General features: G+C 32.0%; 1 protein-coding gene across 5 annotated transcripts in view; it reads right to left on the bottom strand.

The window, feature by feature from the left end:
* The window catches only part of LOC128999628 (sodium bicarbonate cotransporter 3-like), a 105,040-nt gene that overhangs the window by 68,131 nt on the left and 10,697 nt on the right, over positions 1–26,212 (bottom strand). For all 5 annotated transcript variants that reach the window (XM_054426221.1, XM_054426218.1, XM_054426222.1 and 2 more), the window contains exon 2: positions 24,339–24,401. In XM_054426221.1, the coding sequence (XP_054282196.1) occupies positions 24,339–24,401 (63 nt within the window). The remainder of the gene's footprint in view (positions 1–24,338; positions 24,402–26,212) is intronic.

Raw genomic sequence — 26,212 nt, 5'->3', positions numbered from 1 at the left:
AGTTAACAAACTACCTCAGATGCATATAACATATCTTGTTTATATCTTGTTAGAATTGCCCTGCAGTTAGCACGCGCTCCCGGAAACTATGAAACCAATATTAAGTCCAAGTTTGCAATGCACGCAGATGGCGTTACAAACTTGAGTAGTTCTGCCCACACAGTTTTGAGTTTGAAGTTACAAGTAGCGAAACAATCATAACGTAGGTACTACATCATCACAAACGCCTCTATGTTAACTCAGTACATTCGAGTTGTGAGGTTGAAATTACATCTGTGGCGAAACAATCATAACATTATGTACTATATCAGCAACATTACATTACATTATAGCCTAGGGGCTACATCAACACTAACACAGTTCAGTTAAACTCCATACGATTTTGAGTTTCGACATACAGATAAAATACCCTTAGTAGATTTCCCATCCTTATTGGATCAGCTGAAGACTTTATGGTTAGATCTGTGCACTGTCGAGGTCGTGTTTTGTTTACAATTTGTTGCTTGTTGTTTCAGTCATTTAAACCCTCATTTAAACCAATAAATCAATCTAACCATATATCTTTACACAATAACTCGTCTTCTAGTTATATAACCAAACAGTAAAACACAAATCATAAAAATAACCCTAAAATAATCGAAGCGAAATTTTGTCGACACTAGCGATCAGTGTCACCAGCATAAACTAGACCCTAAAAACAAGCTTCAAAATTTACAATGGGATGAGAAGTCTACTTGTGTTGGTTAGTCTATGGTTACGAGTTGAAAGTTACAACTGTGACAAACCAACAACCATAACCCAGCTGTTACAACATAAAAACTTCTCTTTATATTATCAGCTGTTAATTAAACTGTGGCAAACAATAAACAACAAAACACGAGACGATACTCATTAAACAAATAGCTATGGGAATTGAACAGCTGGCTGAATATTGAATTGATTAAACTGTTAAATTTATTAGAAAACTAGCAAAATATAGGGATTGTGTGAATTAATGATTAGGAATCGAACTTTATTTTATACATTTAAAAGTGTCATAAAAAGCCAATTATTATAAAATAACATATTTTTAAAATACAATTTTACCTTTTTTACCCTTTTATCAAACAATATGATAAAACTTAAATTGAATTCGCTAGATTGGGAGAAGCGAAAAGCACACCCATTAATCTCTTAAACCAAAGCTTTCAATATTGTAAAGCTGTCGATATAGGCGTAGTTTTCCCTTATACTCACTTGATATTCTTGGAATCATTTAACATGCACTCGTATTTTCTTATATGATTAATTGTTTTATTAAATGTTTGTAATATTGTTAATAATAGTTTTTTTTTATTTCTTTTTAATAATTATTATAATAATTTCTTTCTATAATATAATCATGAATACTGAAAAAGAAAAGTTGAACTAAATAAATGTAAAAAAACTCTGATAAACTATTACCAGGGTTTTCTAAACAATAAAGATGAATACGAATTTTCCTTGAGCTAAGAGAGAAGGCCAAACCAAAATCCCCCATTGATTGCTTCTCAATCCAGAGTTCTTGATCAACCTTGATCAACAAATAACGATAAAGTTTTCGATAAAAGATTTCCATTTCCATTGCCTTACATTGTAGTGTCAGTTATTTTGACGTACTGATACAGTTTGTAATTGAAAAAGTATATTGTACACTTTTTAACATTGCGCAAGTGGGTATTGTGAATTGAAACACAGTTAAATTTTCAAGGGTTGTAAGAAATGTTTCGTTATTATGAAGATTGAATAATGTAAATTTAATTCAACCCATTGCATACATGTAGCCATGTTAGTTTTTGCAAATTAAGTTTAGTTCACTTATATTTTTTACAAAATTAATTCTACATGTGTAAGATAAGTGTATACAATTAAAATAATGTTTTGAAATTTGTTAGTACATTTACTACTTCACCAGATAAATTATATTCTAAGACAAATAATATAATCATTTAAAGAGTGTCATTCAAACGAATTAAAATGTCTATCGTTTATTTCTGAATCAATTATTTTCTTTAAACAATTTTGTATTTGTATATAGTTAGACCAGTGTGTAAAAGTTAAGCTTTTTTTACTCTTTGCTTCTAATATTTGTCAGTAATACTTTACATTTGAGTACTGTACTTTAAATTATAAAAATGTTACCAAACTTTCCATAAACAATTTTTTTTTTTTCAACAAGTTGTTTGTCAACCATTTAACATGTAATATGATAAACTATGCATCAAGGTCTGACATTTCAACATGAAGCAATGTCAAAATGTTAACTGGATACTCAAGTATTGATTTCTGCGGTGTGTCTCCTGTTACGATGACAAGTAGAACTTAAGCAATCATGTGATTACGCTTGTAACAATCACGTGGCGAGCTACTTGTTCACGTTTTTTTTTTTAGAAGAAACAAGCAGCAATACACTGCAAAAATTATCATAAGTTAAAGCTCCTTATGAAAAAATACATACTGCGACAACACGAAATATAAAAGGCCTTCGATGTATAAAACACACTGAGTTTGAACTTAAAACAGATTTTAAGTGCTCATTAAAAAAGTGGGGGAAGGAAATCGTTTTTTTGTGATGAAATGACGAGAGTATTAGGTAATTCTGTCAAAAGTTCGGTATAAACTTTTACAAAAAAATCCAGCCTTGACACAAACGTTCTGAATAATTTATTGTTATGCTTACTTTGAATGAATCCTCGAAAATCGTGTGTTTTATTGTTAAAAGGCGCATAATTATTATTATCGACAACTATTACCAAATAAAATATAGGTGCTATTCTATTTAATTGGTCCAATTAAAGTTGTAAGTCTTCATACGGTGTTATACTCTTTGAATTCTTTTACACAAGTGAGTAAAATTTATAATTAATTTTTTTGTATATTTTCTTAATTCAAATATTATTATTTCAATTTTACTTCCGGTACAAGCTATGATTCTATTTTTCAAGTGGCTGTATGTAATTATTGTGCTAATTGCTCAGTGACAGCTGGTTTGAGTCAGTAATAAAGCTACACAAATCATCTCAACCATTCTGCAGTCTACACTCATCCTTATATTCGTATTATGCTTTAAATTTCCCACCAAAGTGTGCGTTTCTCTGTTTAAGAATTGAATTAAATATTACATTAGAAAAATCACATTTAAAATCATACAAGAAAGACCCAAAGTATTTGGACTGAGCGTCTGTCCTCAAAACAATTTAGCATTTAGCCAACGAGCCCACGTAAAATCCATCGGTAGTTTATTTCGCTACAATATTCCTGGTCCATTTATCAACTAAGCGGTTGTACAATATGTTATTAATAACAGTGACTGACAGGTAGCGGGCGCGAGGCTTCAAGTGATAAATGAAGCTTTTTTATAACTTTTAACTAAAAACATGTTATTTATATATTTTAAATTAATGTGCACGTAAAATTTGTTAGTATAAATATTTTGGAAAATGGCTATTTTGTTGATTGTTTCAATTTACAACAATATGCTGAAATAATCAATGGCAAAACCCATTTTAAAACGTTTTTATTAGCTCGCTTTCTTGTCCGGTACAAATTTTGCAATCAATTATAATACTAACTTCCCGATGAGCTAGAGACTTGAAACTTGAAAAATAGCTCACAAATGGAAAAAAATGCAATATTATATCATTTAATTTTCATATTTCCCTTGGGCTACGCAATTTTTTTGTATAATTTGGGTAAATAACAACTCTAAATTAAATTGACGCAAACCTTGCCTGTGGTCCATCAATCAATATATACGTCTTTTATTAGGTGTAGATGGTTTACTGTGTTGAAAACTCTCCCAGCTGAAATCCATAAATTATTCATCCGTCTGTATACTTTGTACAATAATGATTTTCTCTGTTACGTCCCGTCCAACTTAACCTATTTTTGCGATTTATGTGTTTATTATAAAGGTTATGAACTTTCGACGAATGGTAATGTAAAACGTAATCTCCTTTAGGGATTGGCACCTCTTGAACGAGGAAAGTTATTTTTCAACATCCTATAATCGGCCTATATTCTGTATTTTAGCGAATTTCCCATATAGAGATTAAGCTATTACCGTAGTACTCATTGTAAGACCTGGACCCGGGACCGATTCACTTTTTCGTTTTGAGGTCCCTAGAGGCCAAAAACACCATCCGTTCAAATTCATATATATATACTGTACTGTAAATTTAAAATTCCTATGTTATTCTTATGGAGAATAAGTAAAATTGATTTAGTTTGCTTGTTTATGAACATGTTTTGATCAAATTTGGAAAATGCATTTATTTCATACTTAACTATTTTATATTTTGCTAAAAACACTTTTTTACCGTCCCTGACGCAGCAAACCTAAGTAGTCATTAAACTAATGCTATTTAAATAGGGAATGAACGTGATATTTTTAATGAGATATTTTAGTGTAATTCTAATCATACAAATGGAAATTCACTTAGTCTGCAGGTTTGTTACGGCAGGGGTTTTTGTATTATTGCATTATCGTCTATTATAATCCAATGCATTGTATAAATAAATTGTTTATCAAATAATCAATCAATGTGCATTTAGATTTTTTTCAGTTCATTGTTTAACGTAATAAAGTATCAACTTACAAACCAGCATTCTTGATTTTCATTCCGAGCGGGAAACTGTTATTCCCTTGAGTACAAATATTAGTACAAGTAGCTAATTTCCCCGTCAACATTCTTTTTTATCGCTGACGAGTTTAGGTAATTTCACGTGCAGAGCAGGAGGGAATCCTGAATGGAGTATTTAATGTTCCGGTTTACCCCATTACCCAAATTCACCTGCCTCGGCCCAGAATTACCCAGCAACAATGAAGTCGCTCACTTGAGAAACCCAGAAGAAGCATCACCATTACCTGGCTATCTTGCTACTGAACTCGCTGCATTTTACATGACAAAATGTCCAATCATAATAATGACTATGTACGGGGGTGTCCAGCAAGTAAACAGCCAAACTCCGGAAAATGGCTTTATAGGGAAAAATAAAGAAAAAACAAAAAATGTTTTCCAAAATTCACTTCATTAAGCAGATAAGAATATACATCCGGATTTTCGTATATTTAAATTAACATTTTATCTTTTAATTTTTCCAACCCTTCTTTATGGAACTTGGTATATAAGGTTAAGAGACTTATGTATAACAAATAGATTAATTTTAAAATATAGGCCTCCCTTAAGTTGTTGGAAATGATTAAATTAAGAATCCTCTATTTTCTGTTTGGAGGTGATTAATTCCTTTAAATAGTCTTCCACCTTTATTATTTCCTGTAAATGAACTATAGTTGAATACATTTTAAACTTTTTCAAACGTAAAAGATTGTCTAGAATAACATCCGATAAGAAGATTCTCGATCTATATGTAAAATAAGCTGGTATTCCTATGTAATAAGGGATACTACTGTAACATGATTGTTTAATTTGGTAACAAACATTTACATAACTACAACCTTAAACAATCTATAACATTAGTAAAATGTGGAGGCTGTTAGTAAAAGATGACGCGTAAACTACAAAACCGTTTGGACTTAAAGCTTACAAAATATAGCTACCACACGAAGGATTATTTGTACTATTCACATTTCGATATTGACCACGGACTCTGGGCTTTCAAAGCTATAAGCTGAGGGGTTTAACAGTAAATATTGATTGGTTTCCATGGCACCAACGAAAAACTCACAATGTTTACGTTTGCGTTGACATTTAAATGTAAACAAGCAGAACCGTCAAATACAATCTTTATTTCATGACCCCACACCGCTGATCCAAAAAATATTAAATTTTTTATTTTGTACAACTATGTGGTTGGTTTATTTATTCCAAGGTTGCGTTATTGATTTGGGAAACTAAAAAAGATTTCATAGCCATTGCTGTATCAACTTAGGTTTTGACCCAAAGTATTTAGGTTACGCTTATGGGAGTTATTATAAGGTAACATTTTCATGAAAATATTCTGAAAATTACAATGCTTACACGTATTGAAGTATTTTTTTTTTACAAATGCACAAACAACTTCGAAAAACACGTTTTAAAGCAAATATTATTTCCATTAAACGGAATAGTAGTGATTTAGAAGTAGTCTTGCGCTGACCAACTATTTTGCAATGCAATAATTTGAATGCTCAATTCTATATAACTTTCTAACAACTTTTTTTGGAAATGAAAAAAATACTCAGGATAACAGGAATAACAAATTCCAAACCAAACATCGGATCACATGATACTGGGTTCAGGTATACTTTTGAAGTTACTAAAATAAATATTTGTATATTTTTTACATTTCACTAATAAAATCCATCAACCTATTCAAATGATTCCCAAGCTACATATGCCTCCGATATTCTCAGTAGCCTCTGTTTGGAAGAAGTGAGACAGATGACCTTCCAAGGGAAAAGTGAGGCTGTAACTCACTTTAACACCCTTCATATGTTGTAAGTTTCCTTCCAGTTTTGTTTAGTACGAGTTTCTTGAATGAATACAAAAGAATTGGGGGTATTTAATATCGTTGCAGATAAAAAAAAACTTAAAATTTGAAACGTTAAAATGAATATGTTAAAAAATATTGGTTTTCCTTTGCCGAGTCGGTTTGGCTCTTCTACTCGACCGATTTTCATAATTTTTGTCTTAAATGAAAGGTATGCACGCACAGATTTGCCTTCAAGCATCGGCATTCTATTTCGAGCTATACACAAAAGCAACTTCCTCCCTGTACATTTCTTATGGCAGATAAATTTTAATTTTCTTTTCGAATTCGTTTGTCTCTTTTACTCGACTGATCTTCATAATTTTGGTCTTAAATTAAAGGTATGCAAGCACAGATTTTCCATCAATCATCATTATTCATTTATCTACTGTGTTACTTGTCCAAAAAACATAAATTAGATTTTTTTTCAAATTCTTACTTCAATTAAAGATGTATTTCACTAGTTTTAATTGTTTGGTCAAAGGGCCTGTGAAATACCAGCTATCATTTGAGCTATTGATTAATTAATATCGGATGTACCTGAAGCACGCTGCTGAATCACGAATCAACAATAATTATAATTTTATGACTTATCTGCAGTCAATGATGCGTAACTCACATTTTTATTTGAGTTTTTTTTCTATATTCGTCTTAAAATACTCCTAGGAGTAAATTATATTACTTCATGTATGCTAGTAAGATTGGGGGAGCGAGCGGTCTAGTGGATAGAGCGCGGGACTACGTTTCCAGAGGTCCAGGGTTCAAATCCAGCCAGATCACCAATGGATTTTATCATTGACTATATATAGTCAATGATTTTATCCATGTGATAATGCCGCAACCCCTAGTTCTAGCCTGAAGTAATTTGAAAAACAATTCCGGGCTCGTGCCTAGCGTCCTAGGAAAAAAGTATGTGAATTAAGTTTAAAAGGGTTACAGTACTGTCCCCATCAATAGAAGATCAAGCCGACCTCTTGAAGATATTACATTTATAACGAGTGACGTATCTGATCCTACAAAGATGCTTTATTAGATTTTGACTTCAGATAACTCGTTTTGGCCTCACCTTTGACTTCGCATTGCCATCTTCGTGCATTAACTAATATGTTTTACTGTGAAACACACACTATCAAATATTTATCACTGTGGTAAACCTGGACAAAAAGTCTCGATCTCAATTTTAAAATGTATTCTTAGTTTCATTTGGTTGTAAAATATATTGTCAAGCATCTGTTGCACTCAAAGATCTTTTTATTAGTCCGTTCAATAAGATAACTTTGTGAAAAACGAATATTGCATCAAACTAAACTAATTTATTTGTTACTTGTAGGGCAATAAAATGTATTAATCAACAAATGATGATAAAATGTACATATATTGTTAACTATAAATTACTAATTCTTGATTTTCCTGCCATATTTTAAATGTTTTGTCCTAGGACGCTAGGCACGAACCCGGAATTGTTTTTCACATTACTTCAGGCTAGACGTAGGGGTTGTGGCATTATCACATGGATACAATCCATTCATTGGTAATTTGGCGGGATTTGAACCCGGGACCTCTGTAACCGAAGTCCCGCGCTTTAACCACTAGAGCAGCTCGCTCCCGAGATTTTCCTGCCATTTGGATTGGTAGCATATTGAAATAAATTATAAAACATTAAATTTAACTATTAAAATCAGCTTTGCACTAAAGTACCCAACAATTTACAAGTTTGTTTACTAATATTACTGATATTACTGAAAAAGAAACACCGAAGTATTAATTCTTTGCAGATACTTAAGCCAGCTTATTTTGTGGAACTGACGCAAAATGTTTGATAAAATCCTCTTATCGTCTCAATATAACCCCGTGTTTCTGAGCAACGTCAAAATAATAGGATAAACTTCGCTCGAAAATATCGTTCAGGATAGTTCGTGGAAAACTTCAATTTTTCTGAAATTAAATTCCATCACCTTTAAGAATTCTTCTTTGACAGTCATAATACATTTCGAACGTAAATAAGTTTCAAACACCTTACGAATAACAATATCAAACATAAAAACACAAAAAGATTTATCAAACAACAAATATCTGATCTTGGATTCTAAAGTACACAATAATAAAAATAACACTTTATTGTCTTGTACATTGGCAAATAATTGTAATGAAATTATAATTCATTAATTCTCAACTAAGGTTTAGATCCAAACACTTTATAATTTCATTTTTAAATGTTGATGCATTTTTCATTGAAGTCTTTAATAGAATAGATTTTCAGTGAGGATTTCTTTTAATTTTTTTATTTTAGTTTTAAGTTTTGAATAGCCTACTAATTGGTAATTTGTGAATTAATGTTCTTTAATTGTAACGAAAACATCTCTATCAAACATCACCATAATCTGTACGAAAATATAGACAATACGTCAATATGACTAAATTGTGCCCTTTATGTTTTCAACAAAACTGAATCCTTTGTATTTACAGTGGTGGTCTTTGGTTGAAAAAGATTATAATCGGATGTTCGTTATTTATATAAAAAAAATATTCAGTATATTTACAGTACTGCAGTATAATAATCATACAGAATGCAGATAAAGATGTTTACCTTTATTTATTGCTATAATAAATGAATATAGCGAAATTATGCATTTCTTTTAACCCTAGATTTGAATAGGAGATATCCTCACATGAATCGTAGTCGATTTTTAATAATAGGCATACTAGTATTAATTATAACTAATCCCCATATTGTCAATCTGTGTAAAACTTACTGCGTTAACAATAATTTGTTCATTTAAATATTTACAAGAGATATTTAAATTATCTTCGTTACAAATACTGTACTTCAAATACTAATTCAAACCTTTACAGGAAAATCCGATTTCTGTCGTGGTAAACATAAATCTATTGTAAACCTAATAAAAAAATTGCAAAGAATTATTTAATTTATGTTTAAAATTCGCAATCCTGTCAATTCGCAGAGACCTTGTGTTGATCCCACAAACAATTATTGCACAACAATCAATTAACGGCTCCAGAGACATAAATAAACACACCCGCTGTGGCGTACGTCATTAATCAATGGGTCATTGTTGTTCTCTTCATCTGTCAAAGTAAATAATTGAATCCACGAGGGCAATATTGTAACTGTATGACTTGGTGCTTAGAAATGTTTCTTAATAGCGAGAGACTTTTAGAAATCAAAATATCCTATAATTAATAGGCAAGAATTTTTTTCAGCTCGTGTGCATCGCAGGGAAATTATAAATTAAAATAGGATCAAAAATGAGCACAAAAATTAATTTAAAATTTTAAAAAATTAACATGGGTTGCCCATAATGGTGATGAAATTTAAACAGAAAATCAAAGCAAATGGAAGAAATTCCAATCGCATGTTTTATTTACAGCGTGGGGGGAAAATAGAGAAGTCTGTACATAACATATTTTTGGTCGAATTTTCGACCACTGGATGACCTCTAGTTATAGAGCTTTAATGCACTAAGTAAAAATTATCAATTACTTGGTCTCGTCTGGTAAAGTGATTCAAAAGACAGATTTTCCATAGCTGTGTATGTTTGAATCTTGCTATCACATGCCAATTTACCATGTATTATGTATCATGCCTTTACCCTATGGTTTGACACCTATCAGGGGAAAATTGAAAAAAATCACGATAACTACTCTGCACTTATATAAATTTTCCTACGGAAATAAAAACAAAAATTTAATCAGAAATATAGTAGATTATGTAGTTTTTGAAAAGTGTAAAACATTTTAAAATAGGTACAATTTAATTACAATGGTCAATGCTATTGAAATAATTGACTATTTTGTTCATTTAATTGTTTTATATTTTTTGCTCTCTAGCTCTTGATCTCTAACTCTGACTATCACAGTCAGAAAACATTCAAACGCTTGATATTATTTTTAATATGTACAAAAGAGCCATGAAGCAAAGCCAATAGTTTACGATTTTCCCACGTAAAGTGAGTATTCAAAAGAAGGTTTTCTCAAAGAGAGTAAGGTAAGAAACACAAGAAACCCTCAGAATTGTAAGCAGCTTTGATACCCGTATCTATTGGAATATTCAATGAAACAATTCACACTATTTCACAGCACCTCTGTCGATTGTATTATCCAATTATGTTTTTATTCATTTGATGAAGAAAATTGGAATAGTTTGTTGAGAAATTTGAGGAAAATTTGTTAGTAACACGCTCACACCACACACTCATTTTCAATTCTAATTTAGTAAAGATTTTTTAAATTTATTATTTTGTATTACATAACTAATAACGTAAAAGTTTACAAGTTAATTTTACTTTATCATCTTACCCCTATCATTTTCACATTTAAATCAATTAGTCTCTGTGATAATTAGCCTAATTTATAGCTAACATAACATTTTGAACATTTCATCAATAAATGTGTTACAGCTTTCAAAGAAAAAAGATCCATGAATAGTAAGGTACAACCTTTATATGTTACAGTTAATTTTATTGGTATAGTTTCAAAACGAGTTTTCCCCCTAAAGAGTTCTTTACTACATATTTCTTCATTTAGATTTGTTCCTATATTTGATTAAAAACTTACGAAAAACACAGATAAATTTTATTGTTTTAGTTTTCTATAAAACGACAGTTGTTTCAATTATTGAGTATGCAGAAAATTCAAAACTACTCTTGAATTTGTACTTAGGTCCAAACCTTTCAGTTTTACAATTTCTAGTCTCATAGTGTTATACAGACTGTCCCAAAAGTCCCGGACCGGTTTAATATTTTCTAAATGACAAAAGATAAATCAATAAGATTTGGTACATCAACACCACATTTAAAAATCTACTTTTTCAAGGAACTATGAATTTTCTGTCATATCATGGGGACGTCCCGCAAGGAGTCAGAAGGAAATCTTAAATAGGAGCATAGGTCAATATGCACATAAAATGAAAGGTCCTTTTTAGTAGAATACAATGCCGCAAACCGCACTTCAAAAGGTTGATCCTGCTCAAAATGGCGGCCGTTCAAAGATTTCTTGAATCCGCCATTTTGAATCTTTGAACGACTGCCATATTTTACTCAGGCGTTCTTTTGAGCTTGAATTTACGGCATTGTAATCTACTTGTGAAGACCTTTAATTTGATGTGCATATCGACCTATGCTTACGTTAACAATTTTCTTCCGATTCCTAGGGCTGTGCCCCCTGAGGAGTAAGCGTATAATAGCAATGCAAATTAAATTAATCTTTGAACAACTGTCATTATTGACTCGGTTGTCCGTTTGAGTTCAAATTTGCGGCATTATATTCTGCTAGTAAAGACCTTTAATTTGATGTGCATGCCAACCTATGCTTCTATTTAAGATTTCCTTCTGACTCCTTGCGGGACGTCCCCATGATATGACAGAAAATTGATAGTTACTTAAAAAAGTAGATTTTTAGGTGGGGTCTTGATGTACCAAATCGTATTGGTTTATCTGTTTCCGTTTAGAAAATATTAAACCGGTCCGGGACTTTTGGGACAGTCTGTATATTCAAGGGTACACATCACCAAACTACGGAATATACATTTGGAACCTTCAAAACCAAAGAACAAAGAATAATGTTTATAATGTGTGTAGATACATTTTGGCACCCAATAAAAAAATACATTCCGTAGAAGTCCGAAAGGAAAAATACATTAAGCTGTCTGAAGGGTTAATTTGAATAAAATTTCGTAGATTTTATCAATTAATTTTTTATAGCCATGTGAGATGAGTGTTAAATATAAAAATTGTGTTATTATACATTATCTCCAAAAAAATTTCTCGTTAAGATTCAACTTCATGTTTATGATCCTGTCCCACTTACAGGGGACGTGACGTTACCTTCTCATCTTAATGGTGATTGGTCCCGTGTTCCCGAGTCTTACGTCAATAAGGCAAATACGAGAACATTTTACTGCACTGCCTTAAACTGTCATCAGTTTTATTAAATTTTCCCTGGAAGGGGGTGTGATAAATTAAAAGTCTTGGATTACAAATTATTGTATCATCCGATTTCTCAAGGTTTAAAATCTTTTAATTTGTACGTTAACCTCGTAAAAAAATGTTTACTGTAAGAATTATTGGGTTGCCTTCAAGGAAGGATTTCAATTTATTGCAAGCTTGGTACCCTCAAAACTCTAAAACAAGTAAGGATAGACAATTTGACGCAAATTTCCTCAACCACGACTTAGGATGTTCATCAAACCCTAAAATAATCGATTATTGACTTAATATTGCAATAAACTTATGTTTTACCAATTGATCGTTACAGAGTACCAAGTATAATGTGATCTAATATGTAAAAAAATTATATTAAACTTGTTGAGGTAAAACCGTCACTAATACCTAATTTTGTTTGGTATTGGAAAATAAACTATTTTCTCCGAATCTAGGTTGTACTCGAATCTAAAAGCAAAAAAATTGAACACGATAACCGATATAATTATTTTATCTGATAGTTTACCGAATATTTTATGTTCTTAGAAAATCAAAAGAGAGATAATAATTATTTTTACTTGATTAGTCTGCGAAACAAAATGAATTTTAACTTTGTATTATCGTCCCACTCTGTCTTTGTTTAAAATTAAGGAGCTCACCAACCATTGTTGAATTTCCTCTTCTACAACATCTTCAATTAAAGAGGCGGAAACGCGTTGGCGCTATACTTGACTTAGTGAGTAGAGCGCTCTAGAGGGTTGGGATGGTAATACGGTCAATCACTGCCTTAAATCCTTTTACTCCTACATTAATTATGAAAATGTCTTCTTGATAACTCTCAATTGAACCCTGCAGGCGCCGGAATAAAAGTTTGCTTATCTTTGTCGACCCAATAGTTTTATTTATTGGTTGACTAACTTAGCTCTTGAACTTATTACCTTTGCCTATTAATGCAACTAGAAATTCCATCCCTAAACTCGTCACAGTTTATGTGAGCCACCGACAGATTGCGTTGATCTAAATTACTAAATTCTGTCAAATTCACAAACTTTTTTACCAAGTCAAACTTAGGATGACCTAGGGAATAAGCTATAGCAACTGTTATAACCCATCAACCTAGTCAGCAAAGAACAAATAAGGTATAAATTAGAATTTTAAATACTAACGCATTCTGTGACTGGCTCGCATAACTACGTTATTTTTTAATGAAAAATTTGCGACAGCTGGTCGATATAAATGGGGTTTCAACTTCAGTAATACTTTGCTTTAGTATCCAATTACTGTGTTGTGTACTTAGCCTATGTTCTATCTCATTATAAGCTAAACAACGGAAATCTCTCGATTACAAACAACACGACACTGATCATTAAATGCATGTTAAATATTTTAAACTAAATTAAACCACAAATTAACCCACTTATTAATCAATTAATTTTGAACATTTCATTTGGAAAACTCTAAATTTCATTGCAGTAGTTCAGTAGTATTTTTTACGATACAGTGTCGTAGTTTGTTAAACATTTCGAAACCATCCATTGGTTGAAAATATTTAGAATTGTATAACTAGCCAATCAAAATGCTAACATTTATTTTACTCATTTCAGATCAGAATCACAAATAATAATTAGAAGCTCTGAACCAAACAAACGTGATCAAATCAGAAATAAGCTATCCCTGATTAGTTATTTAATTATTTATGTTTGGATTCACAAATTAAAATTTTTGTCATTAGAATTCATTGAAATTTGAATATTCAATATTAAAGTTAGCCCTAAAAAGAGCAAAAGTACAGCGACTCTCTCATGTATAATAAACCAATATTATGTTACTAGTCACGTGGTCAGTTCACCCTCCCCTCCCCCACCCCTCATTCTGTTGACGAGGTAGGATGTGAATAATTCATGTTGCTGTGTAATTATATTTACTTTAACGTTTTAATTTAGGCGAGAGTTTATTTACTCTCAAATGACACATCATGGAATGGTTACCAAGTTATTACGTTGTGAGATTTCCAATTATACGTAGAGAATTATGTTGATATCGTTGTACATAGTGAGTATACAACCTGCTAGATACATAGAAAACTATACAATTGTATCTTTAATGTTATTTAATGAGAATGTTACATGTGTTTCTATAACTAAATGCACGTCAATGCATCGAAATGGGTTATAGTAAAACTAATCAATAAATAGATTGATTCTCGTCATGATGATATTCTACGGTCTAAAATCAAAAAATCATTACCGTATGTAGCTTTGAAAGGTAGGCCAAAATGGACAAAACATTCTACGATTTAGCACTTTTTTTCTTTGTAGTTTTTAGCTAACGGCTAATGTAGTGTCCAATTGTACAACGTAAATACATTCAATTCTTGTGACAAGTCATTATTTTAGCCACTACATACTCGGGGATGAGTCTGAAAATGTAAAATTCTAAAAACACCAAGCTTGTACCGTTTCAGGTTCATTTAATTCCATGCTTATGCCAGTTTGGATAGTTTTAGGCTTGGCCTGTTCCAGATGTAGACAATTTTAGGCTTGGTCAGTTCCAGATTTTGACAATTTCAGGCTTGGTCAGTTCCAGATTTTGACGATTTCAGGCTTGTTTAATTCCATATTTGAATAATTTGAGGCTTGTCTGTTTCCAGATTTGGACGATTTCAAGCTCAGTCAGTCCCACTCTTTGACAATTCATAACCCTTAAAATCCCAGACTTAGTTTATAACAATCATAATTGTATTCAAAAATGTCCATTCTCTTTCCAATTATGTATTCCGCTCTCGTTAATATATTGGTGCTCTGCCCAAAATGATATTTTAACGATACTCGGGTTACATAATAACCATTTATGTAATGCACTCTATTCAATACTGTATGTGCATTGATATTAGATATCCCCAGGTGATATTGTACACTAGGTAACATGGTGACAACAATGTTGCCATGGTAACGGTATACGTCTCACACCTTACTGCCGAACAAATGTGCTGTGGTGACATTTTTACAGAAAAGTAGCCACGTGATTCTTTTACTTTATTACCTTTTATTCTAGCTCCTGGAGGGGCCAAATAGTTATTATATTGAATAAAATACTTAAATACACCGACTTGTCATTTTGAGTCAAAATACATTCACTTCATCGTGACAGATTCAGAATAACCAAAACATTTGCTGTCAGTTTTCTTAGGGGTGTTAGAATGTTGTTCCATTTTAAATAATTTTATCATTAAATAATATGTTGATGCCTTTCTGCTATACACTTTAATCTGACAAAATTTGCATAACAACAACGTATGGGCATCTTTGACGATTTACGTGGGCCTACTGTACTTTTGAAAAGCAGCAGAGTACATACTGCAAAATAAACTAGATTCTGTAATATTTTAAAGGCTTACTTCTCAGAACGTTCCAATATTGTTCAAAATAATATTTATTTGTTAGCTCAAACTATTATGAAAATTGTTCGTAGTTAACAAAAACGTCCAGAAAACAAAAATTCTATAGATCTTTATCATTAGTGTCAATACAAGTGTACAACTGCGTTCAAAATTCTATGTTTTATAAATTAACACAGAATTAATTAATTTAGGATGCTATATAAATACACAGGTTTAGATAACGTACTCATTTCATGTCATTTTAGACACGGGATTTTGTAATTTAATATGTCCAATAACACTTAAGAATTTTATTATTGGTACAACGGTTACAAGGGATCAGATAATTTTACTCTCTTTAATTCACGATAGAATAGCGAGTAGGATAAAGTGGTATAACTATTAGAACGGGGGTGAAAATGATGATGATGATGATGATGACTGAATTTCATTAAAATTTCATAAAGTTCGCCCTTTCATACACAGTGTTGGAATTGTTCTACCAACCCCAACCAACATAATAATGAAACTCTGGACAATGCTGTTTATGACCTTCCTCTGTCAAACCCTGCTCACAAGAATCTCCTTTATTTCTCAGTATTAGCATGGTCGTAATTAGTATTCCGATATTAATTAGAATTGCATTCAATGTTTATTGTTCATAATATTTACATATAATGCTATAAAATATACGTTATAAATAGTATCGATTTTCCACAGCAAGAAGATTCTCGAGTTTGACAGTTAAGTATAAAACTACAAAACTCTATTCCTAAACGACATGGTATATTAGGTGAGGTCAATACTTCAGTATGATAATTTTTTATCGGGCATCACTCACCTTATTGAAATCACGAGAACGCAGTCCTTGTCATATCACAGTCATACACAGTTCATTTCACATAAAAATATACAAAAATAAAAATAAAACTAAATTTAAAATTTCAGACTAAGGTTCTCAACACCTCAGAACAACCTTCAGAACCTTAGTCTGAAATTTAAATTTAGTTTTATTTTTATTTTTGTATATTTTTATGTGAACTTGCTGTGTGCCCGTTCTACGCACGGGGATCTTATAGTAGTCAGTTGAAACCTTCTTATATTAAGATTAAGAACAGCAGTTAGTTTGCATATTTGCAGATATGCTGGCAAAACTATTATATATAAACCTTCGCAAATACAGTATCTGACAGTTCAAGCCAAAATAAATGCTTCGCAATTAAATGTCACCCGGATCGTTATGGTCCATATGTCCAATGATTAAACTAAAAAATGTTTTATAGATCCATGAAGCGTAGCCCTAAAGTAGGCCTATAATTGAAAGTTACTTTCCACATCGGTTAACTTAAACGTATTTAAAGTAAGTACTACCTCAACCTCACCATTTAACACTTTATTCCGGTTGACATTTTCAGTATCAAAGGTGCTCTTGTCCATTCCGTGGAACACTGAGAAATAAGGACATTAATGCGTTACCAACAGACATACACACAACAATCCAAAAAAGGCCACGAACTATTGATACATAAACAATATAAAGGCGTAAACAATTCATGATGGTTTGCCCAACAAATGTTTTACTCAAATAGGTTATCATTTTCTTAGCATACCGGGTAAGCTAAGATTTGGAATCCAGACAGAAAAAGCAAAACTTATACAGAGTTAAGACATCACTTAAATTGAATACGGACGGCTCTAATAATAAGGTGCAACACCAACGATAACTAATTTGTAAACTACAGTGATGTGTTGGTACCTACGTAAAAATGATTCTAGCAGCTACCAACGGTTCTAAGGAAAAGAACCAGTACCTACGTAAGAACCTACCTAAGAACTATAGTACATCCGACCAATTAAATACATTAATATCTAGTCCCGAGGTTATTGATCTCTTGCTTTTGGATTTTCTCGTAAAAAGTTATAGCGTAAACTTATCGGTGTCAGTTTGAAAAAAAAACAACCTTACCCAAACAACTTTTTGTTATTTAATAGATTACGCATTCTCTAAACAATGATTAGTATATCTATTAACATTAGAAGGAAATGTGACGAAAATCACACAATGTTGGGGTTTTGGTCATTTGTAATTATATTTCTTAAGTAGGTAGGCCATGTATTCTATGGAAAAGTACCGGTATCAAGGATCGTCGTCAAAAAGGTTGTTATGAATAAATATGTAGGCTTACGTACCCAAGATATGAGCTATGGGCCTATTGGCTGTATGGTCCAGCGATTGCATCACACGGTGAGTAGAAACAGAAAGTGACACATTGGAAAAGCGAGTTTAGCACTTCCTCTGTTAAACCTCTGTTACAATCACCCACTTCAGTTGTGATTTTTTACTTTACACTTTACACAACCGCCATTGAAGCGCCGTCAATGAGTGGAAACCTTTTTTGTAAGCTATTGGCGACGATCATTTCAGTGTCCAGCCCTATACAACACTGATTCAAGGTCTTCTTTCTGGTTGTCAAAACTCAAGAAACATTTTATACTCAAAGAATTTCTGGTTCCGATTTGGACGATGTCTAGTTATTTAATTTCATTTACGGTTACACTATTAGACTATATTATTGCACTTGCGATTAATTAAATCCGTTATGTAAGGAAAACGTTTTTAATCTCACTTGGTTGGGATTTGCTTTCAAAACGTGATACGAAATGGTTGCGTAAAAATAACCTAAAAGTATATAATTCTGAGCAAAGTACAGACAAAACTCTAATTTTATTTATATAGATGAACTGTGTATGACTGTGATATGACAAGGACTGTGTTCTCGTGATTTCAATAAGGTGAGTGATGCCCAATAAAAAATTATCATACTGAAGTACAAAACTCTAGTAACAACACGAAAAAAATGTTTGCGAATACATTTATTCTTGTGATTTTTGCATGATTCTGTATGCATTTGTGCTTTTTAGTACAACATATTATTCTCAGTATTTTCATTTTCCTATTTTATATTGTTTCCTTTATAAAAACCTGCTGTGACCTTTCGATGTAAAAACTATGTTGAGACATGGTGCCTTGATAACTTAATAACGTACCGAATCCGCGACTGTTGGTCTAGAAACGACAGCTGGGAAATCAGCTGATTAGTGGCCGGGAATGATCCATTCCTGCTCTAGAGCGGCAATGAGCTATTTTGCGTACTGTTAACAGGTATGGCAATGTGATTATGTTCATGCAGTGAAAGGGAAAGTAAATCACGGCTACAAGAAGTTAAGAATTTGGAAACTAGCAGAGACTTTATTTATTATGTTTCAACTCAATTTCTTAAGACTATTGGCCTAGGATCAATGTCGTAATATTTTTAAGGAGTTCAATTTTTTTTAATCAAAGTTATTTAATGTGCTTTAGAAGTTCATAAATATTAGGTTTCTTTCTTATGGATAAATTTCAAATATTTTAGACATTATCATCACGACACTATAATTATATTTAATAATGTGAGTAAAGCAATACATTCTCCGCTTGAGAATAAAGCCAAAATGTAAAAAAAAACTTAGTATTAGTAGTAAAATTTGGACCGCCAACGGAACAACACCTTTTCCTCTTATTACGAATATTTCGTGATATTCCGTAATAACCAAAGTTCCTGGCACGATTTTCTCAAGGAAGTAATGTTTCTCAGGCCAAGTCAAAAATAAACTTCCCAAACTTGTTTTGCCACAACAACGAGAAACAAGGAGGGTGGGGTGTGAACTAATTAATTGTTCAATCAATTCTAACTTGAATTAGAATAGTTTGGGTACAGAATGTCTGTCACAAACGTTACAAAGCATTCCATGTATTTATACAAATTTTCCTGACAACTATAACATTCGTAGGTTTATTAAAGGCACTATAATAAAAAGGGATTCAATAAACGGTGCTTTGTTAGGGGAGCTTAATAAGCAACATAAAAAAACATAAATTGAAAACTATTATGAAACCATCTCAATGGTAATAATGTATTTATGGGTTTTAACACTAATAATTAAAATTCGAAACATTATTTGTGTGATGTCTCATTACAGTTAATAATTGAAATAGTATATTCAAAGGTTGTGCGAAATTTTGAGTGGTCAAAATGCTCAAACAGTTAAGTTACAATATTTTCGACTAGTTTAGACCATGAAGAAAATATTATGTAGACATATAAGTACGAGCATTGGGAATGAGACGTGATTAAAATCTACTAGTGGCTTTTAGCACAGACTACGGAAATTATATTGTCTGTGCTTGTAGGGACACAAATCCCTAAAAAGCACAAATGTTAAACTAATTATTGTAATATTTAAACAAACTCAGAATCAAATTATCTATGTGTCAGGATGGATATCCTAGTACAAAATATCTTTTGTGTAAAAAATTGTTTTGTTGTTTGTCTTTGTTAGCTTTTGTTGATGTTATTTCTATATTTAATGATACTTATCAAATTTAGTCATTTTATAGTGTAACACAACACTCCATTGGGATATGACTTTTAAAAACCACAGGTTTCTCAACATAAAAACAAAAATGGGTAGTTAAGAAATTATGTCAGAACTCTCACCTCCCAATCATGGGTCGTGATTTAATTACTTCTCCCTTTAGCTCATAAACTATTTTATTAGTTGTTTTAATAAAATACACAGACTTAGCACATTATACAACTAATAATATACGTTAATTATACAACTTAATTATATTAAGTTGTACAACTGTAATTAACGTAATAATTATATTACGTTAATTATACAACTGGAATTTAAATCTCATATCATTGTAACGTTGTAGGCTGATTATAACCTTCTCTTATTGTTGATGTCTTTAAAATGTCTGCGAAAACATCACATTAATACTTTTTACTAATAATACAAGGTGCTTAAGAGATTCTGATAGGAAAATACCTGAGGATAAGTATGGAATTCAAGAAGGATAAAATAGGAACAAATATACTCTGAGTATGATTATAACATAATATTTTGTGCAGACTTTTTAAATAATTTCTTACCTATGCGAGATGTCAACACGTTATTCCGTTCAATGTTTTTAGGTTCCAGTAAGCTTAGATTCAGTCATTTATTGTTTTGTTCAAACCCAACCTTCCAACTTTAAAATTTAAAACTTATTTGTTTTGTAAACTTCCTTAACGCATTCAAAAAAATTCTTAGCCCCCAAATAGGCCTTTTAAAGGAGACAACTAACCCTTTTACACCCTCTTAACATCCACAAAACCCTGTCACAAATGGACCCAAATAAACCCTTTAACATCAATTAACTATTTAATTTAGTGTTATTATCCAATTTCAGTTATTTTATTGCAGTTTCGCACATCGGGTCGGTCAGATACTGCTCATATCTGACATCATGTTGACAATCTTATCCAAGAAACAACAAAAGCACACCAACACATCCGACAACAGCTGACTGACCTGCACTACAGTCTACAGACTACCTAGGAAGGACGAATCATATAAGGACGGCCAGGATAAGGACGGTACTAAGGACCACGGCGTTGAAGCGCCTACTAAACAGACAGTGTTTCCCGCCCTTGGAATTTCCCCGGTGAAAACTCGAATTTCCCGTTTTCCCCTATTTCCTGTTCATCATGATTTTCCGAAACGTTTCGATGAAAACTACTATTCCATTGCTAGTCTCGAAAGTGACTTATTGCGGTGAGAGATTGCATTTACGCGCGAGGCAAAGCCGAGTGTGGAAAAAACAATCGAGCCCCCCAATGGCACTTTTGAGATGAGTAATGAACATTATTTTTCATTGCGATATCGAAAAAGTTGTAAGCAACATGAATATTTTTGTTTATTCAATTTAGTATCAAGAAAAAAACTCATAACGCTGAGTTTCCGTGCTTATGTCGAGGTGCAAAATAATGCAACAGCTGATCGGTCTGCACCACAAAATCCCATAACGGTTAATTTCCGTGCACCGCAAATGCACAGAAAGTTAACGTTATGCCATTTTGCCGTGCAGTAGCGGGAATAACATATTTTCTTTAGAAATAATCATTTTAAGTTTAGAAAGTGTTCTTTCGTGTGTAGAGTAATGAAAACATCTTGAAATGCCCATAGCGAAATCCATCATGATAGCAAATATTTGGTACAGCATTTGCACTTGGAATCCTTCGATCAACCTTTTTTCATGTAAGGAAATCCATCGTTGTTCTATATATTTCAGTATACATTGCTTGTGGGGTAAAGCATTTTTCCCCAAATTATTTATTGACATTGATTTACAAATAACGAAGAAATAGGTTTTAATTTAACGCAACCCAAATAAAGGTAATGCGAGACATTGTTAAACGACAAAACATGCTCATATATTGGTACCACTGTCTTCTCTACTTCATCGCCGATCAAATTATATATACGTGTATACTCAATGTCATTACATATCATTATTGATCGCCAATGAAGTAAGAAGAAAGGAACACCAATATAACAGGTTTAATCGTCAAACAGTGTTTCACAATACTTTTACTTTCGATTGCATAAAAATCACCTTGTATTCAGTCAACCGATTATCTTTCATCCAATTTCCCTAATCTGGGAAAATTTCCCAGCAAATGGCAACATTGCGACGACCGCTCCATCCCTTATATCGATCACTGTAAAGCGCACACTCCGTCTATTAGGGTTGCCGGGAATAACAGAACATTCGTGCCTATCTGCAAATCAAACATTAATTAGGACGGGATTTTTGAAAGCTTGAATCGAATCAAGGATCACTGTTCGTCAAGCAATTATGGAACTCTAACTATAATCTTTTTATGGCTTTAAAATTCAAATTTACTAATTTAAACAATGTTTCTTAGAGTAGTGCTGACGAAATGGTATTTTGTCTGCGCCTTTTTGAAAAGGAAAATTTGATTCGTAAACAGCTTAATAACAAAAAGTATAATTCAAAAGTTTGATGGTGAATTTTAAAACAAGTTATTGATGACATAATTTTACAGTATTTGATTGATTGACGTTTATGAGGAGAATTTAGAGTTTGATGAAAATTCAACGTTCAAACAGTCAATGTTAATAAAGACAATCATTTATTGGATTTAACTTATAATAATATATTCTCACGCAATCTGCCACACTCAAGAATTATTATTAAAATTTAACTTTCCATTGCCCACATTGTGTAACGTATTTTTTTTTTACATAAACTAAATTATTTACTAACTAATATGTTTTATAGCTTTTATACGAAGCACTTAAGTGATTAACGACAGATTTAAATCACTTTAGTGTTTAAGTGCTGTTAAAACTGTTAATAAGTTTCCGAGTTTACATTCTTAATCTTAGCTCAACGTACTAAGAATATCTGTGACATTCTTATAGACATGTTTTTATAGATATGTAGATAAGACATTCTTATACCAGGGACTCGAATGTCCAATATAAATTTGATTGTATCGACAAAAGCGTTACTAATGAAATTAATAATATTCGCCAATACCAAACAGCAAAAACCGGCAACCGTGGGGAATCAGGGAATGATTTAATTACGAAACACAATTTCCTATTTCATCTTGTAGAATTGACTCTCAGAATAAAATAAAAAGACGTAATTTTTTATGTTAGGTTATATTTCTAAATAACATTAAATTTCAATACTGTGTTGTCATAAGGGTGTTAATAACTTTAAAACAACATTCTTTTATCATAAGGCTGGAAAAACATGCACCACAGACCAGAGTTACTACTGAAATAAAAACTGGTTAATTTAAATAATCAATGCATTACAATTCCACACCCTTCAAACAAAGAATTATATTTATCTTTGTTTGGATTGAATTTTCTACTATGTGGTTAGTCAAATCATAATGTAATTGTAAAATCTTAACTCATAATAAAATCTTTGCATAATAAAATTAACCAATTCTTTGTTTGAAGTTCATTGTTGGTGATGGTGAGTTAATGTTGTTCAAAGGTTTATTGCGGACATTTTCCATCACGAAAGTAAAAAACAATACACAACGTTTCGGACAATCGCTCCGCCATTCTGTTGGTTTTACTTTTCCAGGGACCGGAAGCCATTTCTGTTGTCTCCGTGTTTCCGATTGATCAGCCATGTTGGTTCAGTTTCATTGGTGGAGTCATAGCGTACGGTGTTGTTAGTGTTCCATTGTGTGAGTTTTTTGTACGTAAACCTTTTATAGATTATAGTGTTTTGTGATTTGTTATTAATTGCATGTTGTATCATGACTTGACTGCTATACAGTGCATATTTTTTGACTACTACCCTCGGTAGTGTATTCCAACTTAGGTTGGGCGTTTGTGTATTGTTAGTTGTAATGTGTTAGTTAAGTTTTTTCACCTGAAGACGGGATCAGATTCCAGATCCCGAAACGTTGTGTATTGTTTTTTACTTTCGTGATGGAAAATGTCCGCAATAAACCTTTGAACAAAATTAACCAGGTTGTTTTAGTCAAAGTTTGTAAATTTGAAACAAATATAACAAGCTATCGTGTGGTAGTTCAATATTTATATATAAATATAGTGTTGTTAAATTTAACGGTGTTACAAAAGGAAGAGTATAACTTGATACTCACCAGTATCCATCCTGGTCTTTGTAGCTTTGCTTTGTGTCCGCCGAAAACGTCACTTTGGGCCTCCTGGAAATAAAATAAGACAATTTACTGAGAATTGAGTTAATTATTATGAAATTCAAGCAATTAACGTGATTATTACAAAAATATTTTTTACTTTATAAGTTTCTACTCACATCAGTAAAGATAGATCCAATCAAGTATCCTACACAGGGTGAATAAAAAGTCAAGACTTTTATTTACAAGAATTATATAAAATCTAATTATTTTGTAAGTAACTATACAGAGATATCATTTTGGTGGCCATGCAATCCAAGCAGTAAGCTTCATTTTATGATTTTGAACATTTGGGGGTTTCGGGGGCAACAATTTTTTTTAAATGCAAGCCCCCTTTAAATGGCGCCTTATTTTGAAGTCTTTACAAAAAGTTACAGAATTGTGAAAACCAGAGTTCGCTATCTCTTTCTATTCGAAATGGTAGCGGTTAGATAGTTAAATGTATAAGTAACCATGACAATGAGTAGACTTTAATACATTTGAGGGACTACCATTTGAGAGGAGATAGCAAAATCTTGTTTCCACCATTCTTTACGTTTTTGTTAACACTTTAAAATTATGTGTCATTTGAATAGGGTTACATTTAAAAAATTTCAGCTGGCCTCGAACAAGGCCACACAGTGTGGCCTTGCCTCAAAACCCTCCATTTTTCGGGTTCACTTAAAATTTTCAAAATCATAAAATAAAATTTCCTTCTAAGATTGTACGACCACCAAAAGGATATCTCTGTTATGTATATTTATGTACATAAATGTGTACATAAGTGTGTATGTATATTTAGTGAGAAAAATATTAGATGGGGGTTCTTGACTTTTTATTCACCCTGTATATTAATAGGCAAGCATGTTTCTTGAAAGCCTATTTTCTCAGCTCATGTGCACCGTAGGGAAACTCTACGGACACTGTTTGAAAGATATTTTCCTGTAGATTTGCAGAATCCCTTTATTAACTAAAATAGGCTCAATAGTAAGCACAAAAAAAATTGTTTAATGTTTTAAAAAATTACATGGGCCTTGGGCTTCTATGATTGTGACGAAATAACAACAAAGTATAAACAGAAAATAAAAAAATAAATTAAAGAAATTCCAATTTACATGTTTTATTTACAGCATGGGGTGAAAATAGAGAAGTCGGTAACTTATATTACATATTTTTGGTAGAATTTTCGACCACTAGACGACTTCTAGTTCAAATAATTGAGCTCGCCATGAACAAAATTTTACCAACATAGATTAGATTTGGAAAGTATAATAGTTAAATCTGAATATCATATTTACAGTAAATTTTGAAGGTAAATAAAAACAATTAAGAATATAGATTTAAAATTCACTTACAGCAAGCATGTTAAAGAATGCTCAATAAAATTAACTAATTTCATTTAATAACTAATCTTTCATATAATTAACCAAACGTTCTGTTATTACTTACATGGTTACACACAAATGACCAATGGCCTTATCTTGCATGTTTTTCAATTACAATATTGAAAATTCCGACGAAAACCGGCCGGATCCAAACATGATCCAAATCACATCTGGTTTAAATAAATCTCATCATCGTTTAACCACAACGTGACGTGACGAATATCTACACAGCACTGCAGAAACAAATACCACTAGTAAAGTATACTACCGCAATCAAGTCAAGTGACAAAATAATTTGTAATACTCAAAAAGATATTCTGACAAATGGGATAGAATGGAATTTTACTTATCGAATATTGCCTTCTTGTGAATGAGTCATATTGGATTTCTTTCTACGATTAATTTATTAATCTACCTAGATCGAACAATTCGTCAATATTGTGAATCAAAAGAGAC

This window comes from Macrosteles quadrilineatus, unplaced genomic scaffold (genome assembly GCF_028750875.1).
Source record: "Macrosteles quadrilineatus isolate MER2022 unplaced genomic scaffold, UCM_ALF_1.0 Scaffold_8__2_contigs__length_117827958, whole genome shotgun sequence".
Classification (NCBI taxonomy): domain Eukaryota; kingdom Metazoa; phylum Arthropoda; class Insecta; order Hemiptera; family Cicadellidae; genus Macrosteles; species Macrosteles quadrilineatus.
This window is presented reverse-complemented; position numbering and strand designations above follow the sequence as displayed.